The sequence below is a fragment of the Macaca thibetana genome, chromosome 6, assembly GCF_024542745.1.
Source record: "Macaca thibetana thibetana isolate TM-01 chromosome 6, ASM2454274v1, whole genome shotgun sequence".
NCBI classification, from domain to species: Eukaryota; Metazoa; Chordata; class Mammalia; order Primates; family Cercopithecidae; genus Macaca; species Macaca thibetana.
In genome coordinates this window covers 97,894,724-97,917,627 of record NC_065583.1, presented here as the reverse complement: position 1 = coordinate 97,917,627, position 22,904 = coordinate 97,894,724, and the positions used below count along the sequence as shown (strand labels likewise).

Below are 22,904 nucleotides of genomic sequence, written 5' to 3'. Positions count from 1 at the left end.
GAATAAGTTGCCGATAAGTAACAAGTAATGCATGTCTTCATTATGCCATAAAATAAATATGCTTTTGATTATCTACATAACACATGGTATTAGAGTTTTAATAAGTAAAGAGTTGTCTCTGGTATTTGGTAAACTAATTTAATCAAATGATACATTATTAGTGAGGAAAAGGGTAGAATTCTCTCTCCTCTCTCCTCCTTCTACCCTCTCTCTCTCTGTCTTCCTCTCCATTCCACACTCCCACCCATTCTTCTACCTAGCTAGAATTGTGTTGCTTTTGTTTGCCTGAGTGTCAGTGTTGGTAATGGAAACCTCACAGTGAATTCACATCTTTTTCTCTGAGATATAATTGAAATCTCAGAAGTCATTGACTTCAATGTGGAGTTCAAATTCTTATTCCAAAATATTTTGCATGATTATTGCCATACCCTTAACATTTCAGTACTTTAGATGGGAAAGGGTTTGATAATATAAATGGTTTAAAATAGTTTTAATTGAAGGAGTAACAATAATAGGGTAGGCACATGATTTATTTGACATATATTTGCTAATGTAATCGGAACTATCACTGGAAAAGAAGGCAAATCAAAGCAATTAAATACTTATGCTTGAAGAATATTCTAAGTTCAATAAAATTTAAACCAATTAGAGAGTTTTTAAATTATTTTAAATTGTGAGTCATAAATATCAACCTAATTATATACCTGTGGAATGGCTTTGTTTTGTGACCCTAAAATAGTTAAATCCAGTGGTTCTCACCCCTGGCTGCATGTTAGAATCACGTTAGAATGGGGCATGGGGGTTAAAAATCCTGATCTCCACTTTACACCATTGACCATAATCTGTGGGGGAGGGACTCAGACCTCATTTTTCTGCAGATTCCCAAGTGATTCCAATATGCTGAGTACAATTGCTTTAACAGATTCCTGAATGTTCATGTACACTGAACTGAAAGTTTGGCTCTTCAAAGGCATTCTATTAGAATAGCAGAATTTGCTTCTCAGCCACTTGAAGTTTGGCTCTCATCGTAGGAGCAAGCATCTTCCCATAGAGAAAGGATGTTCAATTTGGCAGAACTCTGAGCACAGGAAGAACCATGAAGGACATTATTTATCTTTTCCCTGGGCTTGCGGCAATCATTACACACGAACATGTTTATTTATTAGAATAATAAATGGTTTTGTTTTTAGATTCACATGCAAGAATCTCAGCATCTTCAAAGAAGGACCTTTCATAGTCTCTAAAATCTCAAACTCACTTGTATTTTACCTTTCCTTGCTCTCTGCATGTATATGAATTTTGGCAGGCAGAATTTTCATTGATTAAAATCGAAGAAATATTTTTTTCAAATAATGTTTTAAAAGACCCAGATATTTCCAACAGATGAAAAGCCGGCAATTGGGTCCCTTGCTTTGAAAGAAAAATACAAGGATACAATATTCTTAGAAGTCTATTTCTTTCCAAGAATCTTACATTTGTTGTTAAAGCCCATAGCTTCATTGTCAGGTAATAGCAAATCAGAGCATTCTCTCTACCCTGGGGGTACTCTCCTGAATAAATGGAGCTCAGGCTGCTGTCAGACACCAACTAAATTAAAGAGCCATCTTTTAATAGCTGAAGCATGAAGCTATTATCCTCCTGAATATACCACCTACTGGGAAGCAAAGACTACAGAACCATCTTAAGACATGCCTCTAAATAATCCTAAATGGAGGGCTCAAGAAGTAGAGATAGGAAAGGAAATATCTTCTTCTTACACTTCTGGTGTCAGTTTCTTCTTAGTTCATTTTCTTCCTCATATTCTCCAATAATCTGGGCTTTTATGACTCCTCTTATACATCTACCATCATAGACAGGGTCCATCCTGCACAAGAGTAGTCTTATTATAATATTAAGCTCTGTCACTCTGTAGGAAAGTAAGGACATCACAATAGTTTACTTTTTTTTTTAAACATTATGAAACTCTGTAAGATCCTTCAATATTAGTATCAAGCAAGTTTCATATAAGACCAGGCCATAATATACAAAAATTGCTGGCAAGGTGAAGATATCATCCATCTGTGTAAGAACTGAAACACTGAAAGTAAATGATTTAATTTCATATTATTCTTGGACTTTTTTCTTCTCCAAGGCAATTAATGTATTGCAAGTAAGTATGGGAAAAATTTTAAGGTACATTTTTATGTACCTTAAAATTGTCAGTGTCAATGACAAACTCATTTAGGTGTGTTTCTGTTCAAGTCATTGCACCAGCAATAGATCCTTGCACTCAAGAATTCATTTCTGTATATCAGAAAAATCCAGAAACTATTTTTTATGTTGAAAATCCAGAGCAGGCATGGAAATATTGCAAAATATATTCCTTGTTATTGGAAGTGTAAAGTGCTAAAGAGAAGAACTTAAGTATGAAAAGAAAAACCTTTCTTTTAATTCAGCACTCATGATTAAGTTATAAAGCATTTAAAATGTGTTAATCTAATCAACAACACCATAGATTTCTGGGATTGCTGAACTGGTGGGCAAAATAAATTATGCTTTGAGTCATACACAAAGAGAAAAAAGTCAGTATATTTTGGGATAATACTATAGTTGATTTAGCGACATCATATATATGCTCTTTTTTTTGACTTTGCAAGAGTACTAGGAAATGAAAATTGTACGTATTTACAATTTGAAGTCAAATGTATCAGAACAAGAATGAATTAAATGCCTTTTTTTTTGAAATAATGTATTTACAGAGTTTGACACAAAGAAAAATAGCTAAGATTCTACAACTCAGAAGAATTAAAAGATACTTCAGTAACACAAAATTGACTTTTAATGTACCAGTTCATTGTATCTTACAGAAAATGAAAACATTTTTTTTTTTTTGGTAATACAGATTGATTCTTCTTCTCAAATTTATACTTGATGTCTATTAAATGCCTTTAAATATTGGTTTTCTTTTAATCAGGTGGCTTAATGACTTTTGTATTTTTCATCTCTTTCGTCGTACATCCATTGCCGCTCTGGCAGTAGTGAGCTATGATATAGTTAACTTCTTAACAAAACGATGTCAGTTATCCATTGATATTTCTTAATGCATTCTATGCTAAAAACTGATAAGTGATTCCCTTTTAATCCTCCCCTCCTTAGTGGTCAGCTACTCCATGAGACCACCATATTCTTTGGAGTACTAAAATCAAGAAACCCAGAATGGCTGCCAGCAACCAAATTGGAATCTCCTTTGAGTCTACTTCTAATTGCCAAAATAAAAAGTGACTATATTATTGCATAAAATAACACTTTAACAGGTACCGGCCCCCTTTCCATGAGAGAAAGTTTAAATTTACAAATGCCATATTTGGCTTAAAATTACTGTGATACAATATGGCAGTACTCATTTAAAGATGGCTTCCAGTGTTAATGTGAACAACTTATTTTCACTCTTATATTGTCTTTTTATTTGAATTGCTTCTTTTTGTTTGGGTTTTCCAATGCAGATGTCTCAGTGAAATGTGCAGATATACTTTGTTCCTTACACGGTCACCAGTGTTAATTATGGACAAATACATTAGAACAAGGGTTCCTAGCCCAGCCTCCCATCTAATCTCTTTGATACTCTTGGAATCTAAGTCTGAGGAGCGATTTCTGAATTAGCCAGTGTTGTACCAAACTTTCTGTTAGAAATTGTATTAGAATAACCTTTCTTTTTCAGACATGCTCAATGAGACATCTTGGGTAATGAAGTAGGAAAATAGACATTTGGTGGAAAAACAGCAAAATAAGAACATTAAAAAGACTAATTCAAGTAGGAGTATAAAGGGCATGGAAATTCTGATCCTTTGAGCAAAATGAGAAGACAAAATTTCTGCTCAGCAGTATTCATTGTGTTAAGATTTTTTTGTTTTTTACACGAATGGAAAAATGATGTGTAATTGCTATAGATTTTAATCAGCTAACAGTCACTCCAGAGATTTTGATCAGCACCAATTCCTATACTAGTAAGTATTTAAAAGTTAAGAAATACTACTACATTTAACATTATAAAGGTAGAGTTCCGGACATAACTGAAAATTAGATGCTTGCTTCAATAGAAATTTGTTCTACTTGTATTTCCAACAAAATTATCAGAACATACATAATAACAGTTCAAGTATGGACTTCTTCCAGTGAGCTAGCCCCCCATATTTGAGGTGTTAAAGTTGTTATTTGGGAGAAAGTCCCCTCTTTAAATAACATATCATCTTATCCTAGACCATTTAGGTATCTTCTTTAATTTAGAAGTGTAAGTTCTATTTATACCACCAGTGTTTGAGTTTAAACCTTACAAAATCTTTGGATTTATAGTTTTGTACAGTTTGCATATCAAACCTAACTTAAAAATGTGCATGCATAACATTGTCATCTTTTAATATTAAAGCATCTGAAAATTTTCAGGTATGTTTTTGATCAAAGAAAGGACCTACTTTTATTACAGTATTTTGTCTGAATAATATATGATTATAGTTATGGTTTCATGGACTTCCAATTGTTCTATACCTTCCACACACGTAACTCTATCTTTATAGAGTAAATTTATTATAATTATTACAGAGCCTTAAATGCAACCACAATCCATTCAGGAAACAGATTTATTTACTCATGTTCATGGGAGGAAAATCTACATAAAAACATTCATGAAAGCATACCAGCTATGTCATACTTGGATTATTATAGTAAATCCCATTTATTAGAATTCATTGTGAAACAATGGGAAACCATGAAATGTAATTTGAATACAAATATTGGTCCCTGTGGGGTCTCAGCAGTCATAAAAATATAGGAAAACAGAGCTTTATTTAAGATTGGAGCTGCTAATGTGGAAAATTGTGTTTTGAAGCTGGACTTAACCATTTATTCAAAACCCTGAAGATTTTAGTGTAAACTCTTTGATGACAGCTTCAGCATTTGATTTAAGCCAGCAAGGATTAAGCCAGCAAGGATGACCAGCAAGGAAAGTGACATCATTAACCACATTTTCTATTTGGGATAAGGTTTAGAACTACACTGTTGACTTTTCCCCCCAAACACAGGCACTAGTTGGGTTTTCTAGTGTATATACAAATAGGAATAATAAGAATTTTGAAAGTTGGGTCTTTGTTTCTGCATTAGGGATTCCTTTTATAATGTAATTGATTTTCATATAATGTAAATATGGAATATTAAATAAGTTTAAAGTTATTTTTATAGGACAATAACATTTCATAGGCTAACAGAAAATCAAGCTGCTAAATTTTACAATTTTTCTGTCCAGCAGTTTATCTATATAACTGCCCTGAGTAGATGCTAAATGCTGCTTAGCAAATGGCCTTTAGAATTTAAATACAACTCAGTAAAGCTACTCAAAAGATAAAACAATTCCTCTCAGACATGTGTAATTTTAATTATAAGAAGGTAGAAGTCTTTCATTGGTTAAATATTATCTGCTTGTTTATGTGTCATACTTCATATAAATGGGATTATTAAGGAGTTTTAACTGTGCTTGTTACTATGGATTGGAGTTCATATGAATTTTTTTTTTTTTTTTGGTCAAAAAGGCAGGATTTTAAAGAGTAAAATATTCTGTCTATTGGAGACTTGAAATATTAACTTTTAGAAAGGTATAGATTGTTCCCTTGTGAAACTGAGTTTTGTATAACCTCTCAGTTTATGTAAAGAAGCCTGTATTTCAAATTTGTTGCTCTAATTTGTTTATTGTAGTGCATTTTAAAATTGTAAAAATGTGTAAAGTTTGTGCTTGTAAAACCTGCTGCTCTGAGTAGCTTTACTTTCCTTAATTTAATCTTAGCAATTCTCAAGCTATTGCATGCCCCGTTCATGAAAGGATACTTTATTGGGATGATACAGCTTAAAGAGTTTGGCTCTAAGTCTCCTTACGTAGAGCTTCCCTTAAGTTTATATTAATTTATAATATATATTGAATGATAGCTTTACAAAAAACAAATCAATGAATTGATCTTTATGAAAATGACTCTTTACAGTAAGTAAAAAAGGGTAATCACAGTTTTGGTAACTTGCATGAGTTCATATTGGAAAAAAAAAAACACCTTTCACATGTTCTTTATGACTTTAAAACTGATGTGCTCTAGGGGCACATTCAGTTGTATGCTCTGAAGCAGTAGACACCATACAGCTTATGCTTTTTATCTGGGAAACCCACGAAGCGCACTGCAGCCTCAGTAGGACTGCAGCGCCTTCTTGGCCTAGAGATAGGGTAGCGGACGCTGCCATCCGCCAACCAGCCCGCATCACAGCGGTCATATCCAAGAAGTTTCCAGGCAGCAAATATCTGGCCCACTTTTGCAATCTGAGCACCATCATTGAGACAAGCTTGTACCGCTTCATCATAGGTCAGTTTGGTGGGGTGGATCAGATAGTAAAAACGGCCTGTAGAGAGAAGGAGACAGAGTCAATGGGCTGGTCTTCAGTGAAGCCACACAGAGATAGAAGGAACCAAAGACGGAAGTGTTTCTCAATGAAGGGGGATATAGAGCAATGTCTGTAAAGCTTTGAAACATAGAAATGTCAATTAAATGTAGTGTCCCTAGGTCACTTCCTTTAAATTAGTTTTTCCCTTGCCACTTAATATGTGTCCAGACATGCCCCTTTTATAGCTTTAAAAAGAAAAGGGAAATGGCAGATACAGTTTCTGTTAGCTAATTAGTGACTAAAAGAGCCCTTCTGTGGCACTAGAGAAGACAGAATTCCATGTTAAAAGCAAGGGCTATTTAAATTCTAGCTGTAGCAACACTGAACCCCAGCACAAGTTTCTGGAGAGGCAAAATTTGAATGTGAAAGGATCAAAACACATTCCTGACATAAAAGTCCATTTAAAAAAAATCAAAAGCCCTCAAGTCCTTTTCATTACAGGTATCAATTAGACATTATTCTCATTCAAAGACTACGTATGAAAATGCATAAAATACAGGAAGTCACTTGCTACAGATAATACGTACTCAGAATGTAAACTTAGTCTGTGTTGGTTCGCTAGCAAAGAAGACAAATTTGTTTAGTTTTTTCAACTTCCATTTGTTGAAACCCTGACACCTAACTATTTCTCGATTTCACTAGAAAAACAAATTAGTCTCGATCACTTATTGAACAGTGTTAATTACTGAGATTCCTTCAATATGTATTAAATATGTGTAAAATGTGTAAAATATGACTTCAACTGACTGAAAGTGATAAATACATACGGACTGAAGATTTTCTTATGCATCTTAGTTTTTGGTTGAATCTAATCAGCCTCTCTTACCTGATTAGAGATTGTAATATGATGTTCCCCTGCCCCTCATTAGATATAGGTTACTGAAGTATAAATTAATGCTTGCCAGTTCTTTCTAGACTGAGATGATGTGATTTGGAGAAAGGGTAGTGGCCACTGGAACATTAACCAGAGGTTAAGTACAATCACCTATACCAGAGTTCAGCAAACTATACTGGAACATTAACTAGAGGTTAAGTACAATCACCTATACCAGAGTTCAGCAAACTATAGCTCAGGGGTCAAAAACTGGCCTCCTACCTGTTTTTGTAAATGGAGTTTTATTGGAATACTGCCATCTCCATCTGGGTTTAGTATTTTGATGGCTGTTTTTGTGCTATAACATACACACTTACAATGAGCCATTGCAGCAGACACCATATGGCCAGCAAAGCCAAAAATATTTACGATACGGCCCTTTATAGAAAAAGATTGTTGGCCAGACACAGTGGCTCACGTCTGTAATCCCAGCACTTTAGGAGGCTGAGGCTGGCTGATCGTGTGAGGTCAGGAGTTGGAGACCAGCCTGGCCAACATAGTGAAACCCCGTGTCTCCGAAAAAACAAAACAAAACAAAAAAACAAACCACAAAGCCAAAAAACAAAAATTAGCTAGGCATGGTGGCACACACCATAGTCCCAGCTACTCAGGAGGCTGAGGAGGGAGAGTCACTTGGGAACCAGGGAGGTGGAGGTTGCAGTGAGCCCAGGTCATGCCACTGCACTCCAGCCTGGGTGACATACAGGGTGATACCTTGTCTTAAAAAAAAAAAGAAAAAGATTGTTGACCCCTGACCTATAATCTCTTTCTATTTTTCCCAAAGCATATCACCAGGGACCTAAAATATAAATGATGGGGCCAGGGCTTGCTTTGTAGGTGTGTGACCTGTGTCCTCACACAGGGCGCCACATGGAGAAGGGCTCTGCATTTAGTTTAATGCTCTGCTGTCACCATCTTAAAGTTTTTAACATTTTTGAACAAGGAGCTCCACATTTTCTTTCCTTGTTTATTTATTTATTTATTTATTTATTTTTTCTTTTAGAGATGAGGTCTCACTATGATGCCATGTCTGGTCTCAAACTCCTGGTCCCAAGCAGTCCCCTTGCCTTGGCCTCCCAAAGTGCTGGGATTACAGGCGTGAGCCACTGCACCCAGCCCACATTTTCATTTTACACTGGGCCACACAAATTATGTGGCTGGCTCTGAACAGAGCAAGAGAAGGGTTGAGAGGAGTATGAATAAAATGAATCAGTCATCAACACTGCTGCAACCTTTCCTTCTGCTTTCACCTTGAGAGTTAGTTCTACTTTCTTTTTCTTGCTTATTCCCCACTTTGTCCTGAGTTCTGTTGATCATCTATGAATAAGTGTATATGTGATTGTGAGAGGGACAGCATGGGTAATAATGAAGGCACACTTACTTTGAGAGAACCATATCCTACGGAGGGCACACACTGGCAGCATCATCTTTGACAACAGGTAACAGACCTCAAACCACATAACAGTTTCAACTATTTCATATAAAAATGGGATGAAATAAAATGTAGGAGTACTGAGAATATGTACTTGTGCTTGACTTATGTGGATATTTAAAAATTATGGCACTCAAGAACTTTTTATATCTTGTAAAACTAGAGCAAAACTTCAAAGCTTGTTTTCGTTTGTTTTTCTAAGAAGATAAGATTAAAAGCCAAGTGTAGTGTTATAGTATGGAGTAGTCTCTGAGACAAGAAAGAAGGCAGTACAGTTATTATCTTACCATTGAAATTGGATGTAAAACAGAAAACATCATATCTGCTTTTATCTTTATCCCAAAATCCGTAGTTCCTGACTCCAGGCACCGTGTTCTGGCCCCCACAGGGCTCTCTGGGCTTTGTGATGGGATATTGCACAGAGCCGTCACTAAGCCAGCCGGCGTTGCACCAGTCCAGCCCGCCCCGCCAGGCGTCGTACAGCTGGTCGAAGGAGGCGATCACAGCATCCTGGTCCAGACACGCCTGCTGAGCCTCGTGAAAATTCAGATTGTAACGCCCCAGTCGTGGAAAGTAAGGGAATACCACACCTGTGCAAAGGAGAAAGCAAGGAGTCATTAGAAGCCCCAAAACTAACAACTCTGAGCAAATCCCACCTAACTGGTGAAAAACACAACAGACCCTCCGTCAGATGAGACAGTAGTTTTTCGTCAACTAGCAACTGTTTCTCATGATCCCTTTCCCCTTCAAGCAGCCTGTCGGTTCTGAGAATCTCATGATCAGCTTTTTTGTTTGATAACTTCAGTGATTTACTGCTTTGGCTATGAATTCAACTCAAACCTTAAAATTCTCCTTTCTGAAGACATCTGTCCGCAGATTACAGTTTCCAAATAGCCCTCCCTGAGAACTTACCATTTACTGCCAGTTCCTAGCCCTATAATGGGTTACTACTGAGCTCCATCACCCAGGGAAAAAGTCAGTATTGAATACTAAGAGTTGGTGGCAGATATAGAAATAGTCAGTATTGAATACTAAGAGCGGAGGGGACGTAGTGCTCAAAGAGAAGGTATTTATCAAAATTCACAATGTTTTTCTTAGTAACTTTTCCTATATAATTAGTTATTAGTTTTATGTAGTCTTTTAAATGTATAAAGAAGCATATTAACAAATGATTCAAATGTAGATATAAAACTCTTTTTCATGGTCTTCTAATAACTTGCAGATAAGTAACCTTCACTTAGGGGGGATTCTTATTTGGAGAAACTTGAAAGCAAACTTGTCCAACCCATGGCCCATGAGCCACATGTGGCCCAGGACAGCTTTAAATGCAGCTCAACAAAAATTTATAAACTCTCTTAAAACATTATGAGTTTTTTTGTGATTTTCTTTTCTTTTTTCTTTCTTTTTTTTTTTTTTTTTTTTTTTTTTTTTTTTTAGCTCATCAGCTATCATTAGTGTTAGTATATTTTATGTGTGGCCCAAGACAGTTCTTCTTCTTCCAATGTGGCCCAGGAAAGCCAAAATATTGGATACCCCTGCTAAAGTGGATTCCTTTGCATATCTAACAAGAACATAATTAAACAATCTTATTTCACATCAGACAGATCTGTACGGTGAGGCACGCTCCATAGAAAGCATCATGATACTCTTATATGTTTACTTTTAATGTAGCCCTTAATGCTATTTTTTTCCTGCCCTTAAATAGCACGACTAAAATAAGGGCTTTAATTTAAAAGTATTTCCATTACTATTTTTCAACTTCCACATGTGTATATTGCAAACTGAAAGTAAGGGGTTTGAAACATTTTTATTATAAACAGGAAAAAAAAAACTTCTCTAAGCTTGTCGTATAAAAGGTAGGTACAGAATAGACATCCATTGATTGACTAATGCCAAATAATTAAGTTAAATATTTTGAGGACAAAAGTTCCTTAGCAAATGTGAACAGTGTGACTTGGCATTTGATTTTGCCTGGGAAGATGTATGGCTTTCCAAAACATTTCTTTTGGTCAAATAATTATGGGAGGTGACTGAGCTGTCTCACAACACTCTGCCCAATTTCTTTAAAGCCTAAGGATTACCAAATAAGAAAGCAAAGTTACATCACTTGCTGAACTTTGAAAAGGACTACTGTGTCAGAGTATTTCTCCCATGGTTATTAAAAGATAACTAATTTAGAATCATTATTCAAGGGCTTGCCTTGAATTTTTGAATATAATTAGAAATAATTAGTATTTTAGCATGTGGAATGCAAACATTTGTCCCACTGACACAGTAATTTGGTGAGTTATAGCACATGTGCTATTTTACGAGACTGCAGATGCTATTCAAGATGAAGTACAAACTCACTAATAGCATAACCATACACAGGAAATATTTCTTTACTAAATTGTCCTAGAAGACACTACAAGAAGAAATTTCAATGGCCTTAAATCAAGTCACATCCACTGAAGGCCTCCGTAGGACATGTTTGTCCCTGTAGGGCAATCCAGCTGGCACCATCCATGAAAGGCAGAGATCCAAGAAGGCTTCCTGATCTCATTCTGCCTTCTCAGGTTCTTGGCTGAAGGATCTATAATCTGAATCAGAGCCAAAAGGAAGGAGTAAAAGCCTCTCTTGGTTGCCACTAACTCCTGTGGTGATGGGGAGGGAAGGCCTGGACATGGGTCTATCTAAGGAGGGCTCTGTCCAGGCACTGAGCTGGGAACCCAGTAAGTGCTGGGAAAAAACTATTATGGTGCCCTGATCCCTCATATCTTTTATCCTCTTTCCTCGGCAACCCTGGGAGTGCTGATGAAAAGGAAAATATTCAATTTATTCAGTAGACATTCCCTTTTTGGCTAGATCTTAAAGTGACAGAAAATCTCAAAGTGTCTGAACCTGAAGAGAGAAAGAAATCAGTGGGGTTGACTTCCATTTCCAAAATGGCTGAAGATGGTAATATTGGAGAATGCAGAATATTTTAATTTATATTAATTTTAAAGACCTGGAAAATCTTTCAGGTTTAAATTCACTGTAGTGTATTTTGGTAGACTCTCATAAACATCGGGAAATTTTTTTCTCTAGTAATTTGTCCTTGATTAACCACTGAGCATTACTTAAATATGATTGATTTAGTTCCACATCCAGTGCTATATATTTTTATTTGAGTTGTTTTCAAATTTAACATAATTTCATACAATCATGTTTTAGAGTCAAAGTGAAACTTATGTTAAAATTTTAGTATTTTTCAATTGTAAGAATTGTCAACTAAGTGTTGTATCAGCTCAAAAGATTTACTTAACAAATTTGAATTACTGTTTGATATGCTGGAAATAACATATTCCAAGTAAATCACGGTAAAGCTCTATGCTTTACTCAAAGTTTTAAAACTTTCCCTATATTCTACAAATTTCACATACACATTTCAACAGCAAAATGTCTCTTACCAGCAGGACCATTTTTGGAACTTCATGATTGTTAGTATTTTATTTGTTTACTTGTTATACTTCTGGCTAGCTAAGATTTTAACATCCAATTGCAGCAACCTTCTTGGCTCTGTAGAAAAAATGTGCAATTCTTGCAGCTGAATTATGGAGCCAATGGTTGCTTTTATCCAGTGTTGCAAAAATAAGAAAAGTTAAACTTTTATGGATGGGAAAGAAGGTGGTATGATTATCCAAGAGATAACTGACTAATTTATCCTTCATACTTATATATCAAAATATAATCAAAAGGGACATGTAAAAGTTAAAGTAAGTTTTAATAATTATATAAAGTAAATATTTCTAGTAATAAAAAGGCAGAGACCATATAGCATAAATAATATTACCTTCCTTAGTGCCTGTCATAGTGCTTATCAGTGCTATGCACATTATCTGAAATTGTGTTTCTCTTTCTGATAGTTCTCAGACTATAATTTTGTATATTTAGCCCCATTTTCACCAATGGAAGATGAATACAATGGAAGTTTGGAAGCATAAGTGTCATGTTTTTCATATCATTATTTGTGTATTTATTGTTTGCTGCGCTCAGTTGAATTGCTGATTCTGTAGTCCAAGCTTCTCCCTGAATTCCTAGGGACACTCTTTTGTTATATCTGTATAAAGCTTGTTGCTTGTTGGGTGCTATTTCTAGGTAGGTAATTGGCGGCAATCAGAGGGCTCTGCCCTATCCAAGATTCTGTATGAAAATACTGTGTTTCCATATCTAATTCCAACTCAGATGGAGGTCAGTGTTTGTTAAGGATTTACAATTATTATTATTATTTTTTTGTCAGTGTGATTATACGGACAGTTCTTAAACAACAACTGACAGCAAGGCACTGTGCTTGGTACTCTAGGACATAGGTATGGGTGTGGCCTCTTCCTACATTTGACAGGATATATATCTATATATATCTATATATATATGATTTGAGCTCAAGACAGAATAAATATATGTAGTTTGGAGATATATATATATATATATATGGTTTGAATCCAAGGCAGAAAAAAAGCTTGCAATACAAATAGGAGCTATATAATTTAGGCATCATGAAGAATAATTTTTTTTTCTAATTGGTAAAATTCTTTAGTGTAAATAGCATTTAAGCTGGTATTAAAGGACCAACACAATTAAAGATAATGTGCAATTACAGTTGGAAAAGCAGCTCAATCAAGGCATTTAACATGAGATGCTTGCCTGGCCCTTTGGTGCATGTTAGAAGACTGACAGGGAGCTTGAATACCACTGCCTGACTGGTAGATAGTCACATGTAAGAATGTAATTGATCATGAAAAAGGTTAAAAATGAGAATGAGAGCTAATAAATGATAACCAGAAGGCATGTCTTTTGCCATATGTGGTTCAGCACAGATTTCAAACTCTTACGCATAAAATCTGCTGCATCTTGAGCGTCTATCCCAGAATACGTGGAGATTGTCCTTAGCTTATGTTAAGTTTTCTCAAATTTTATTTTTATGGCTTTTATTTTATTGTTGTGGCTATCTTAATTTGTTGTAATTTTACTTTGAAATATCAATCCTCATCTTACTCTGAAGTATATTTAGATAAAATAATATCCCATCTGAGTTTTTCTTGAAAATTATTCTGTGGTAGTGGGAGTAAGAAAGCAAACTAAAATAAGATTGGCTATATCATGATACTTTTTGAAGCTGGATAATGATATATGGATTCATTATACTATTCCTTTTACTTTTCCAAATGTTTGAAATTAGCGACAATGAAAAGTTAAAAATTTTTATCCCACCCTGTCACCAATCTGAGACTTAATGCAGGCAAGCTGGAATGCTGTTGGTGGTATCTGTTGTTCACATATTTGCTTTGAGGAATTTCTCTCTCTTATCTATGGTGCCCTCTCTCCTGTTTTTCATGCTCTTTAGCTTTTGAAAGGCTTACCTTCATGGTCCAAATCAAGTATCTCTTTTTTTTTTTTTTTGAGACGGAGTCTCGCTCTGTCACCCAGGCTGGAGTGCAATGGCACGATCTCAACTCACCGTAACCTCCACCTCCTGGATTCAAGCGATTCTCCTGCCTCAGCCTCCAGAGTAGCTGGGGTTACAGGCGTACACCACCATGCCAGGCTAATTTTTGTATTTTTAGTAGAGATGGGGTTTCACCATGTTGACCAGGCTGGTCACAAACTCCTGACTCCAAGAGATCCACCCGCCTCAGCTTCCCAAAGTGCTGGGATTACAGGCATGAGCCACCGCGCCCAGCCAAGTGTCTCTTTCTTAAGAATGGTTTCCATGACTCCCACATTGCACGCACACTTTTTGTATTTGAAAGTACATTGCATGCACACTTTTTGTATTTGAAAGTTTAAACACTTTATTTCAAACATTCTTTTACTTGTAAACTATTTACTGAGCATGAATTTTGTTCTTGGCTCTTGAATGTCCTCAAGTAGATCAAGTTTAACAGACAAATTTACAAATATTTACAAAACAAAATGTGATTAGAACTATAATTGAAGTCTACATAAGGTGCTATGAGAACATCACGGAGGAGGGAAATTTAACAGCTACCAGGAGCACAGGACAGGTCCTAGCTTATTGCTCCAATAACTTTGGGCCTTTCAGAATTTTCTGAAGCCTGAAGCTGCCGAATGCTGCTGGTTTTTTTTTTTTTTAAAGCCTCTCCTCTACCAACAGTAAATTTCTCCTTCTTGCAAACCCTCAAATCACAGTGGATAGAGCATAGGCTTCATCCAATGCCTTTGGTATCTAATTCCAGCTCTAGCTCTTACTAAAGCTAGTCGTGTTATCTTAGAAAAAGTGTTTGTCTTAAGTGTCATCTATAAAGAAGGTTGACTGAACATGAACAAAATAAGTAGAACATATGATTATAGAAATTTGTGCCCACTTATTTTACTGACTTCTGCCTTATTTCATTAAATTATTTGAGAATCTTTAATGGACTATACGTTTGTTGAATGAAAAGAGCAAAGATTGGAATTGTTTCTATCTCATGACACCAAAACAGCACTTGTAAAAATATGTATCAATTAAATTGGTTTCTTGGACCGCATTTACTTAGCTCATATGCACATATGCTATATGGCAGGGAATGTTCCCTAAGCGTGGAGAATCTGGAGATTTGCAATGGTGCAGAGCCTAGGAGAAAAAAAATTGTTTACTTAGTCCCCTTTCAGCATCCCTAATTGTGTCTTGGAGGAGACTTGATTTGACCCTATAATGCATTATGCTGTAACATAGGCTGAAGCTTCTTTTAAACAATGACCTTATTTTTATTATATTTATTTTTATTATTTCCTTCTATTTCTGGTAAGTTATACTGGTTTCTTTTAATTTAGAGTTTAATTTTGTAAAATAAACATAGATAGATAGTAAATATTGCATGTGAATTACTTAAGTTTAGGAAATATTTTGTTATATAAAGATAGGGTTTTAGAAGAAAAAGTAACAAGAGATAATATAATTCAAACTCATTTGAGGATAAGTGACCTGCCCCAATTACAAAACTGATACCGGCAGAGTTGAGGTGAACCTAAGCCTCTTAATATTACTAGCTCAAGGCTCTCTCCAACCTTTAATGCTCCTCTGATAAATAGTTTTAATTAATATTTGATGACCGACTGTCTTCTCTAAGTCAACTCCTTCCATCCTGAATAATGCCAATGTTCATGGATATTAATGTGAATCAATAAAAACTTAAAGCACAAGGTGGCATGTACTCAAGGCTGAGAACTATCTATGAGAGACAAGGAAAGGTCACAAACATGTACTTTACAATGTTGTGCAATTTATTAGATGTATAGAGCAAATAAATCTCCATACATGTGATAGGATTGTATGGGATTCAAAAGGTCAAATAGTCAGTGATACACTAGTGGACCAAACAGATATTTTTCCAAAAGCCACAAATCTGTCCTCGGGGGTAAAAGGAGCTTCTAGCAAGCATACACTTAAGAGTTTTATGTAAACAAGGAAGGAAGGCATTCTATCAATGCTGCCAAAATCCACCCTTCAGTGTAAAATAATGCTGAAATTTATGAAAAATAAGATGTCTTGTGATCTATGAGAAACTAAGGAGAGGAGTGTCTCTAGACATTGGGCAGAGGGGAGGCAAGGATAGCAAGGACACTTTTTATTGTACGGCTTTGTACACATGTTGGTTATTAAACCTATTGGATGGCTTACTTATTTAAGCAATAGAATTCTCCCACAAAATTCCCTGACCAAATGGCTAACAGACTCTGAACCCTTAGAAAATCACTTCTTTAGAAGAATATTTAAAGCTAGAGGTTACTTTTTTGTTGAATTAAGGTTTTGCAGTCATTTTACAGAATACGATTACATATATTTTAGTTAGCAGATGTCCTTTACAAAACATGCCATTATTTTGAAACTGAGATAATTTTAGAAACATCATACAAAGAAGTACACAATCTGAATTTCTCAATAACGATATAACGGAATTTAAATTTTGAGTAGCATAAGGCAGTATCTGAAAACCGTTAATTCAGTTCCACTGCACGTTTCTCCTAGTTACAAACAGCTTCAATTTTGCACATAAGCATTGTGTATACATTTCAAACATGAAAACTGGAATCAAAGGCAGACTATAGAATACAAAAGAATAGAAAAAGATGCTGGGCAAGGACTTTCGGTTTTTCACTTTATTACTGTGGTAACCACTAGACATTACTCCTCATGAAAAAACGCAACTATTAATGATCATTTCTATGTTGAACGTGACTTATAGATACCTACCTTGTAAGTCCAGTGCTACCACAGCAGTATCGTCTTCTAATCCTTCAATCACCTCACACTTATATCTCCCATAATCTTCCAGAGTGAGGTCTGTGATGACCAGAGAAGCATCATTATCACTGCCTCCCTTCAGAAACACCCTACCCTGGTAGCCTCCATAGGTTTTTTTGTGGTATCCCATGGAAACAAAAACATCCACTTCCTTGAGGTAATCCGAAGTTAGCTTGGTCCACTTAATTCGGATTTTATGGATTCCTGAGCCAAATGCTGTAGGGTCTCGATAAAATTTGCATGGCAGTGTAACATTGCCACCTCTGTGTGAGAACACCTTGGCTTGCTCTGCTTCCACAAGTAGACGGGGGCCATTTTCTGCTATAATTAAAAAGGAAAGAAAAAAAAGAAAATAACTGTTAATATACTTTCAGACATTTTTGTAAAATGAAATACGTTACATATACAGGCTATCTGACAAAGGATAGCTTTGGGTGGTTAGCTTCTCTACATAATCTCTTTTGAACCGTATAGAAAGTGACCTCTAATAACTAGAGGGTATCTCTAAAGTAGTCGTGTATTTTAAACCAAAGGGAAAGAAGTTACATTATCGTCAGTTAGAAATATTGGATATAAGACTTCACAGTCATTTGAAGGTCAATGATTTCATAATAAATTCTATTTATTATTGTTTCAATTTTTTTCTTCTACATTTACATATCAAAAATATAGAAACAAGACCAAGAGAAGTGAGAGAGTTGCATGACGGGTTCATCAGTATAAACCCAAACATTTCAAGGTAAGGTAAACCCAGCTGGGCTTTCTAATACAGTAAGTTTGTATTGTACTTACAGGCAAAATATGAAGCAACATGATTCACTTTCATTGTACTGTTCTGGCCAAAGAACTCAGAATATCCTCACATTTATGACTTCTAGTCAAGTATACACCTGTGTTAGGCTATTTTGAAACCTTTCAGGAAATATGTATTTCGTTTTCACAGAAAGATTAGACAAAGGTAATTTTAGTAAACGCTTTTGACAAATTCCAGAAGATTTTGAAATGTATTCCTCAAAATTTGAATGTTAAAAGCATATCCAAAGTTATACTTCTTTTCCAATTAACCAAATAATTATTTCCTTCTTTACCCCCTTAAATATCCTTCTATTCTCTCTCTTTGCTTTCTGCTATGTCTTATTTTGCAGTTATCTTATTACTTCCACCTTTCCTTTCCTTGTCCTTTTGTTTTCCTCCAAGGACTTTATTGCCTTCCAAAGAGCACCACAATATCCTGAGTCTGCCAAGTCAGCAGGTCTGCCATTTTTTACATACCAGCTGTTATTTTCAGATCTTGGCTTTCTCTGGGGTTTCCCCCTGGCTAGCACATTGTGCTTTTGACCTTGACAGTGTCTCTTGAGGATGTGCAAGATTTGAAAATGAGAAAGCGATATAAGCTTTCCTGGATATGGATATCTTTGTGTCCATACGCAGCTTTCAAAGCTGCCAAAGCTGCCCTTCACACAACTCTACAGGCCTCCTGCCTTGGGCAGATAGGTGTTGAATAATCCTTCACCATGAATCATTTAAGATGTCCAGGTCACTGAGAAGAGTAGCCATGTTGAGACACACAGTTATTGAATGGCAAATATAGGATTTGGATTTTAAAATAGAAAGCGTCCAAAAAATAGACATAGCATCTCTTTTTTTAATCACACAGCAATCAGAATTAATATTTTTAATGAGCATATCATTTCATTTATAAATGAGTCCCAAGCCTCAAAAAGCTGAAAGGTTTAGCAAAGCCATCAATGCCCCTCACTTTGAATAGATAACGAAATGCAAGGATAATGGCTTCATTTAGTATTTAGTTAAGAGGAATCACAAATCCAGCTCATTAAGCATTTCCTTTATATTCCATTCTTGAGCTCATTATTTAGGACCATAGAATCTCAAGATATAAAAGATAAATCTGTGTAATTCTACCCTACATACAATTTTTCCCAGGCAATATCCACAATGCCTGCATGCAAGTTCTACTGAAACATCTCTAGTGTCTTCTTTCTAGGAGGAGGAAAAAGTGCTGTCGACTAAGTTTTCTCAGTAATGCCTGAGGGTCATAGGAAACATTTCCTTACCAGTATCTTCTGGGGGGCAAGGGTTGGGGGTGGAAACTTCCCATACTGGAACATAGTTTAGATAAGACAATAGCTACAAGAGGTCTCAGTTTCATTATTCTTTCAAGTCGTTTGGTTAAAAGTCAAAAATAATGCCCAAATGCACTGGCATAGAGGATATTATACAAGTTGAGAACAAGGGCTCTAATGTGACATCGACCTTGGTCTAACCTCACTTCCTCAATTTACTAGCTCTGTAGCCTTGGGCAAGTTGTGCAACCCCTAAGCCCTAATTTCCTTATATGTGAATTACAGATACTATTACCTACAATATACAATTAACCTAATACACATAAAGGGCTTAGGACAATGGCTGACCAATATGAAGTGTACACTGACTACTAAACTGTTCCTACTGCATAGATTTTACACAGTATTTTCCAACTAAGATACTGCCCAATATAGAGCATAGTTTTGTCATACATTAGTCTTCCATAATTTCACTTATCTATAAAGTTTTGAATCATGTGGAGTAAAAAGTAAATATATAAAATGCCACCTGTGAGACTTGGAAATAGGAGACTTGGAAAATTGGGAGGTTCAGTGTAATCATAAACGGTTCCAGAATGAACACAAGGTCTAAATGTTTTATAAATTAAAGGGTTAAGGCAAAGATCAAAACTCTTGTATAAGGGACTCAGACTTCTAATTTTTTTCTGTGGTTAACTGTAAACCATCTTGCAGTATTTTAGAAGTGTAGGCTTCTGATTTTGTTTGTGTTTTACTTCTACTCCAGCATTGTGACTAGAGAATGACTTGTGTGGTATAATGTTGAAAATTAAGCAGACACCAAACATCCACTGACCCTCACCCAAAATAGTTTTTTAAACAAGCCTATCAAAATGTATAAAATTCTACCATTCTCATTTGTTTTGGGGTGTGTGTGTGTGTGTGTGTGTGTGTGTGTGTGTGTGTGTTGAGGTAATAGATGCCAGAAGTCTTTGACTGAAATTCAAAGAACCCTAGCAAAGGTATGTAATGTATTTACTGACTAAGGCCATTAAGTTTCCTTAGGCTAAATCTCCAAAAATGGCCTTGAGAATAATGGTTTTGTTTGTTTGTTTGCTTTTAGAAGATCTACACTGCAGACTACATAGCACTGAGCATTGCTGGAGAAGTGGTCTGTTGCAAGCTCTCCCATGCCTTAGCTGTTGGACTCTGATAAGTCTACCTCATGAGAATCTTGAGCTTGCAGTTTTTACCAGGTGCTATGTCACAGGTTGTCATCACAGGGACCAGCCAGGAAACACGCTGACGTAGACAGGGAAAGGAAAGGGATGAAGACAGAGGAAAGGGAACCACAGGTGCTGATTACAAACTTTGCACACTCGCCTAGAGAAAGTCTTGCATCTGATCATTGGATTTAAACTCCTGGATCAGTTTGAAATTAATGTTTAAATCAAAACTGTTTGATTGGGGCTGGGTGCAGTGGCTCACACCTGTAATCCTAGCACTTTGGGAGGCTGAGGCAGGCAGATCACTTGAGGTCAGGATTTCGAGATCAGCCTGGTCAACATGGTGAAACCCCGTCTCAACTAAAAGTACAAAAATTAGACAGGCATGGTGGTGCATGCCTGTAGTCCCAGCTACTCAGTAGGCTGAAGCAGGAGAATTGCCTGAACCTGGGAGGCGGAGGTTGCAGTGAGCTGAGATTGCGTCACTGTACCTCAGCCTGGGCAACACGGCAAGACTACGTCTCAAAAAAAAAAGAAAAAAAAAAAAAAAAAAGAACTGTTTGATTAGCAGGCTGTTGCACAGCAATTGAAACGCAAAAGATAAAAATAAACCTTGATCATTAGAATAAGTATTGCTTGTTTTTTTTTTTTAAATAAAACTATGTAGCATACAACTGTCCATTTCTCCTTTCCCTTTCAGTATGAAAAGGTGCACATAAACATTTGCATAGTGTTGAAGAGCTTAATTTTGTCCATAAATGAGGCTGAATGTTGAAATTGGGGAAACTGCAGATGTCCAGTGGGGGACAGAAATTTTTTAAAGTGCAATTTACAAGTAAATAATTTCCCCATTTCCATTAGTGACAATGACTTGAAAGATCTGATGCCCTTCAAAGCTCAGAGTTGTCTCCAGGGGAAACAACAGGGCCTGGTGAGAACACTAATGGGGACTCACTGAACCGCTGGGGCCTCGTTATTATCTTACAAATTCTGCTGTGAAATCCAGAGGACGTCATTTAGTTTCACCAAATAATAAAAGAAATGGCCTGAGCAAACAACTGATCTTTATACTTGCTATGAAATTTAGATGAAGACTTTTAAACAATAGGACAAACACAACTGGAGAAGAAAAACAATTTAAAACTATGACATTGAACCACTGCCTATTTTTCTTAGTCCTAATAAAAGCATAAAAATTTGTTTGGCAGTTCATACCCTCAGAAATCTAGGTGACAGGAAAAAGGAAAGGGTGCTTTGGATCAAAGTTTATGTGTGTTTTTGGCTTTTTTTTTTTTTTTTGAGACAGAGTTTCACTCTTGTCGCCCAAGCTGGAGTGCAATGGTACTATCTTGGATCACTGCAACCTCTGCCTCCCAGATTCAAGCCGTTCTCCTGCCTCAGCCTCCCAAGTAGCTGGGATTACAGGTGTGTACCACCATGTCCAGCTAATTTTTTGTGTTTTTTAGTAGAGATGGGGTTTCACCATGTTAGCCAAGCTGGTCTAGAACTCCTGACCTCAGGTGATTCACCTGCCTCGGACTCCCAAAGTGTTGGGATTACAGGTGTGAGTCACAAAGTTTATGTTTTTAATCCATACAAAGTCACACCTTAAACTTAGGTCATTTGTAGTTATATACTGTATGAATCATCATGGGAAACGATGACGGTACATGAAATTGGGAGCCATCCTGGAGAAGGACAGGGATGATCAGATGTCAGGGGCTTCCTCACTCCTCTCCAGAGAGCCTTTCCCACTAGAAAGCCGCCTTTTTCATCCCTCCCTTCTCATGGTCCTTACACCACTCATTTTGAAAGTGAAGCCCTTGGGAACCTCCCTGATACAAATCAAAATTTCAATGTTAAAAAATAAGTTTATCTTTTTAAAATGAATTGAGGATGGTGCAAGATAGCCAGTCTTGATGTTGGTTACTTTCTCCACCGGTGTATGGATGAAGTAGCCTTGTGACTTTTGGATTTCCTAGATCAATAATAATAATAATAATAATAATAATAATAATAAATCCAACTGGGGAATGTGTTTAAGATGGCTAAATAAGAACATTAAAAATAATCTCTCCAGCCGGGCTCGGTGGCTCACGCCTGTAATCTCTGCACTTTGGGAGGCCTAGGAGGGCGGATCACGAGGTTAGTAGATCGAGACCATCCTGGCGAACACGGTGAAACCCCGTTTCTACTAAAAATACAAAAAATTAGCCGGGTGTGGTGGCGGGCGCCTCTAGTCCCAGCTACTCGAGAGGCTGAGGCAGGAGAATGGTATGAACCCGGGAGGCGGAGGTTGCAGTGAGCCCTGATCGCTCCACTGCACTCCAGCCTGGGCGGCAGAGTCAGACTTTGTCTCAAAAAGAAAAAGAAAAAAAAAAAAATCTCTCCAAGAAAAAACTCTACCACCATCATTTAATTTTGTCCACTGTGGTAAAATATATATTTTAAAAATTGCTATTTTAACGATGTTTACATGTATAATTCAGTACCATTAATTACTTTCACCTTGTTGTGCAGCCATCACCACTATCCCTTTCCAAAACTTTTCATCATCCCAAACAGAAAGTTAATTTCTTTCTGACTTTCCAAA

General features: G+C 36.3%; 2 protein-coding genes across 3 annotated transcripts in view; both read right to left on the bottom strand.

The window, feature by feature from the left end:
* TMEM167A (transmembrane protein 167A) overlaps positions 1-22,904 on the bottom strand; it is an 857,923-nt gene that overhangs the window by 592,645 nt on the left and 242,374 nt on the right. The gene's annotated exons all lie outside the window — the stretch shown is intronic.
* The window catches only part of HAPLN1 (hyaluronan and proteoglycan link protein 1), a 35,768-nt gene continuing 15,664 nt past the window's right edge, over positions 2,801-22,904 (bottom strand). For both annotated transcript variants that reach the window (XM_050795165.1, XM_050795164.1), the window contains 3 exons: positions 16,972-17,343; positions 9,044-9,346; positions 2,801-6,408 (listed from right to left, as the gene is read on the bottom strand). In XM_050795165.1, the coding sequence (XP_050651122.1) occupies positions 6,119-6,408; positions 9,044-9,346; positions 16,972-17,343 (965 nt within the window). In that variant the 3' untranslated portion in view covers positions 2,801-6,118. The remainder of the gene's footprint in view (positions 6,409-9,043; positions 9,347-16,971; positions 17,344-22,904) is intronic.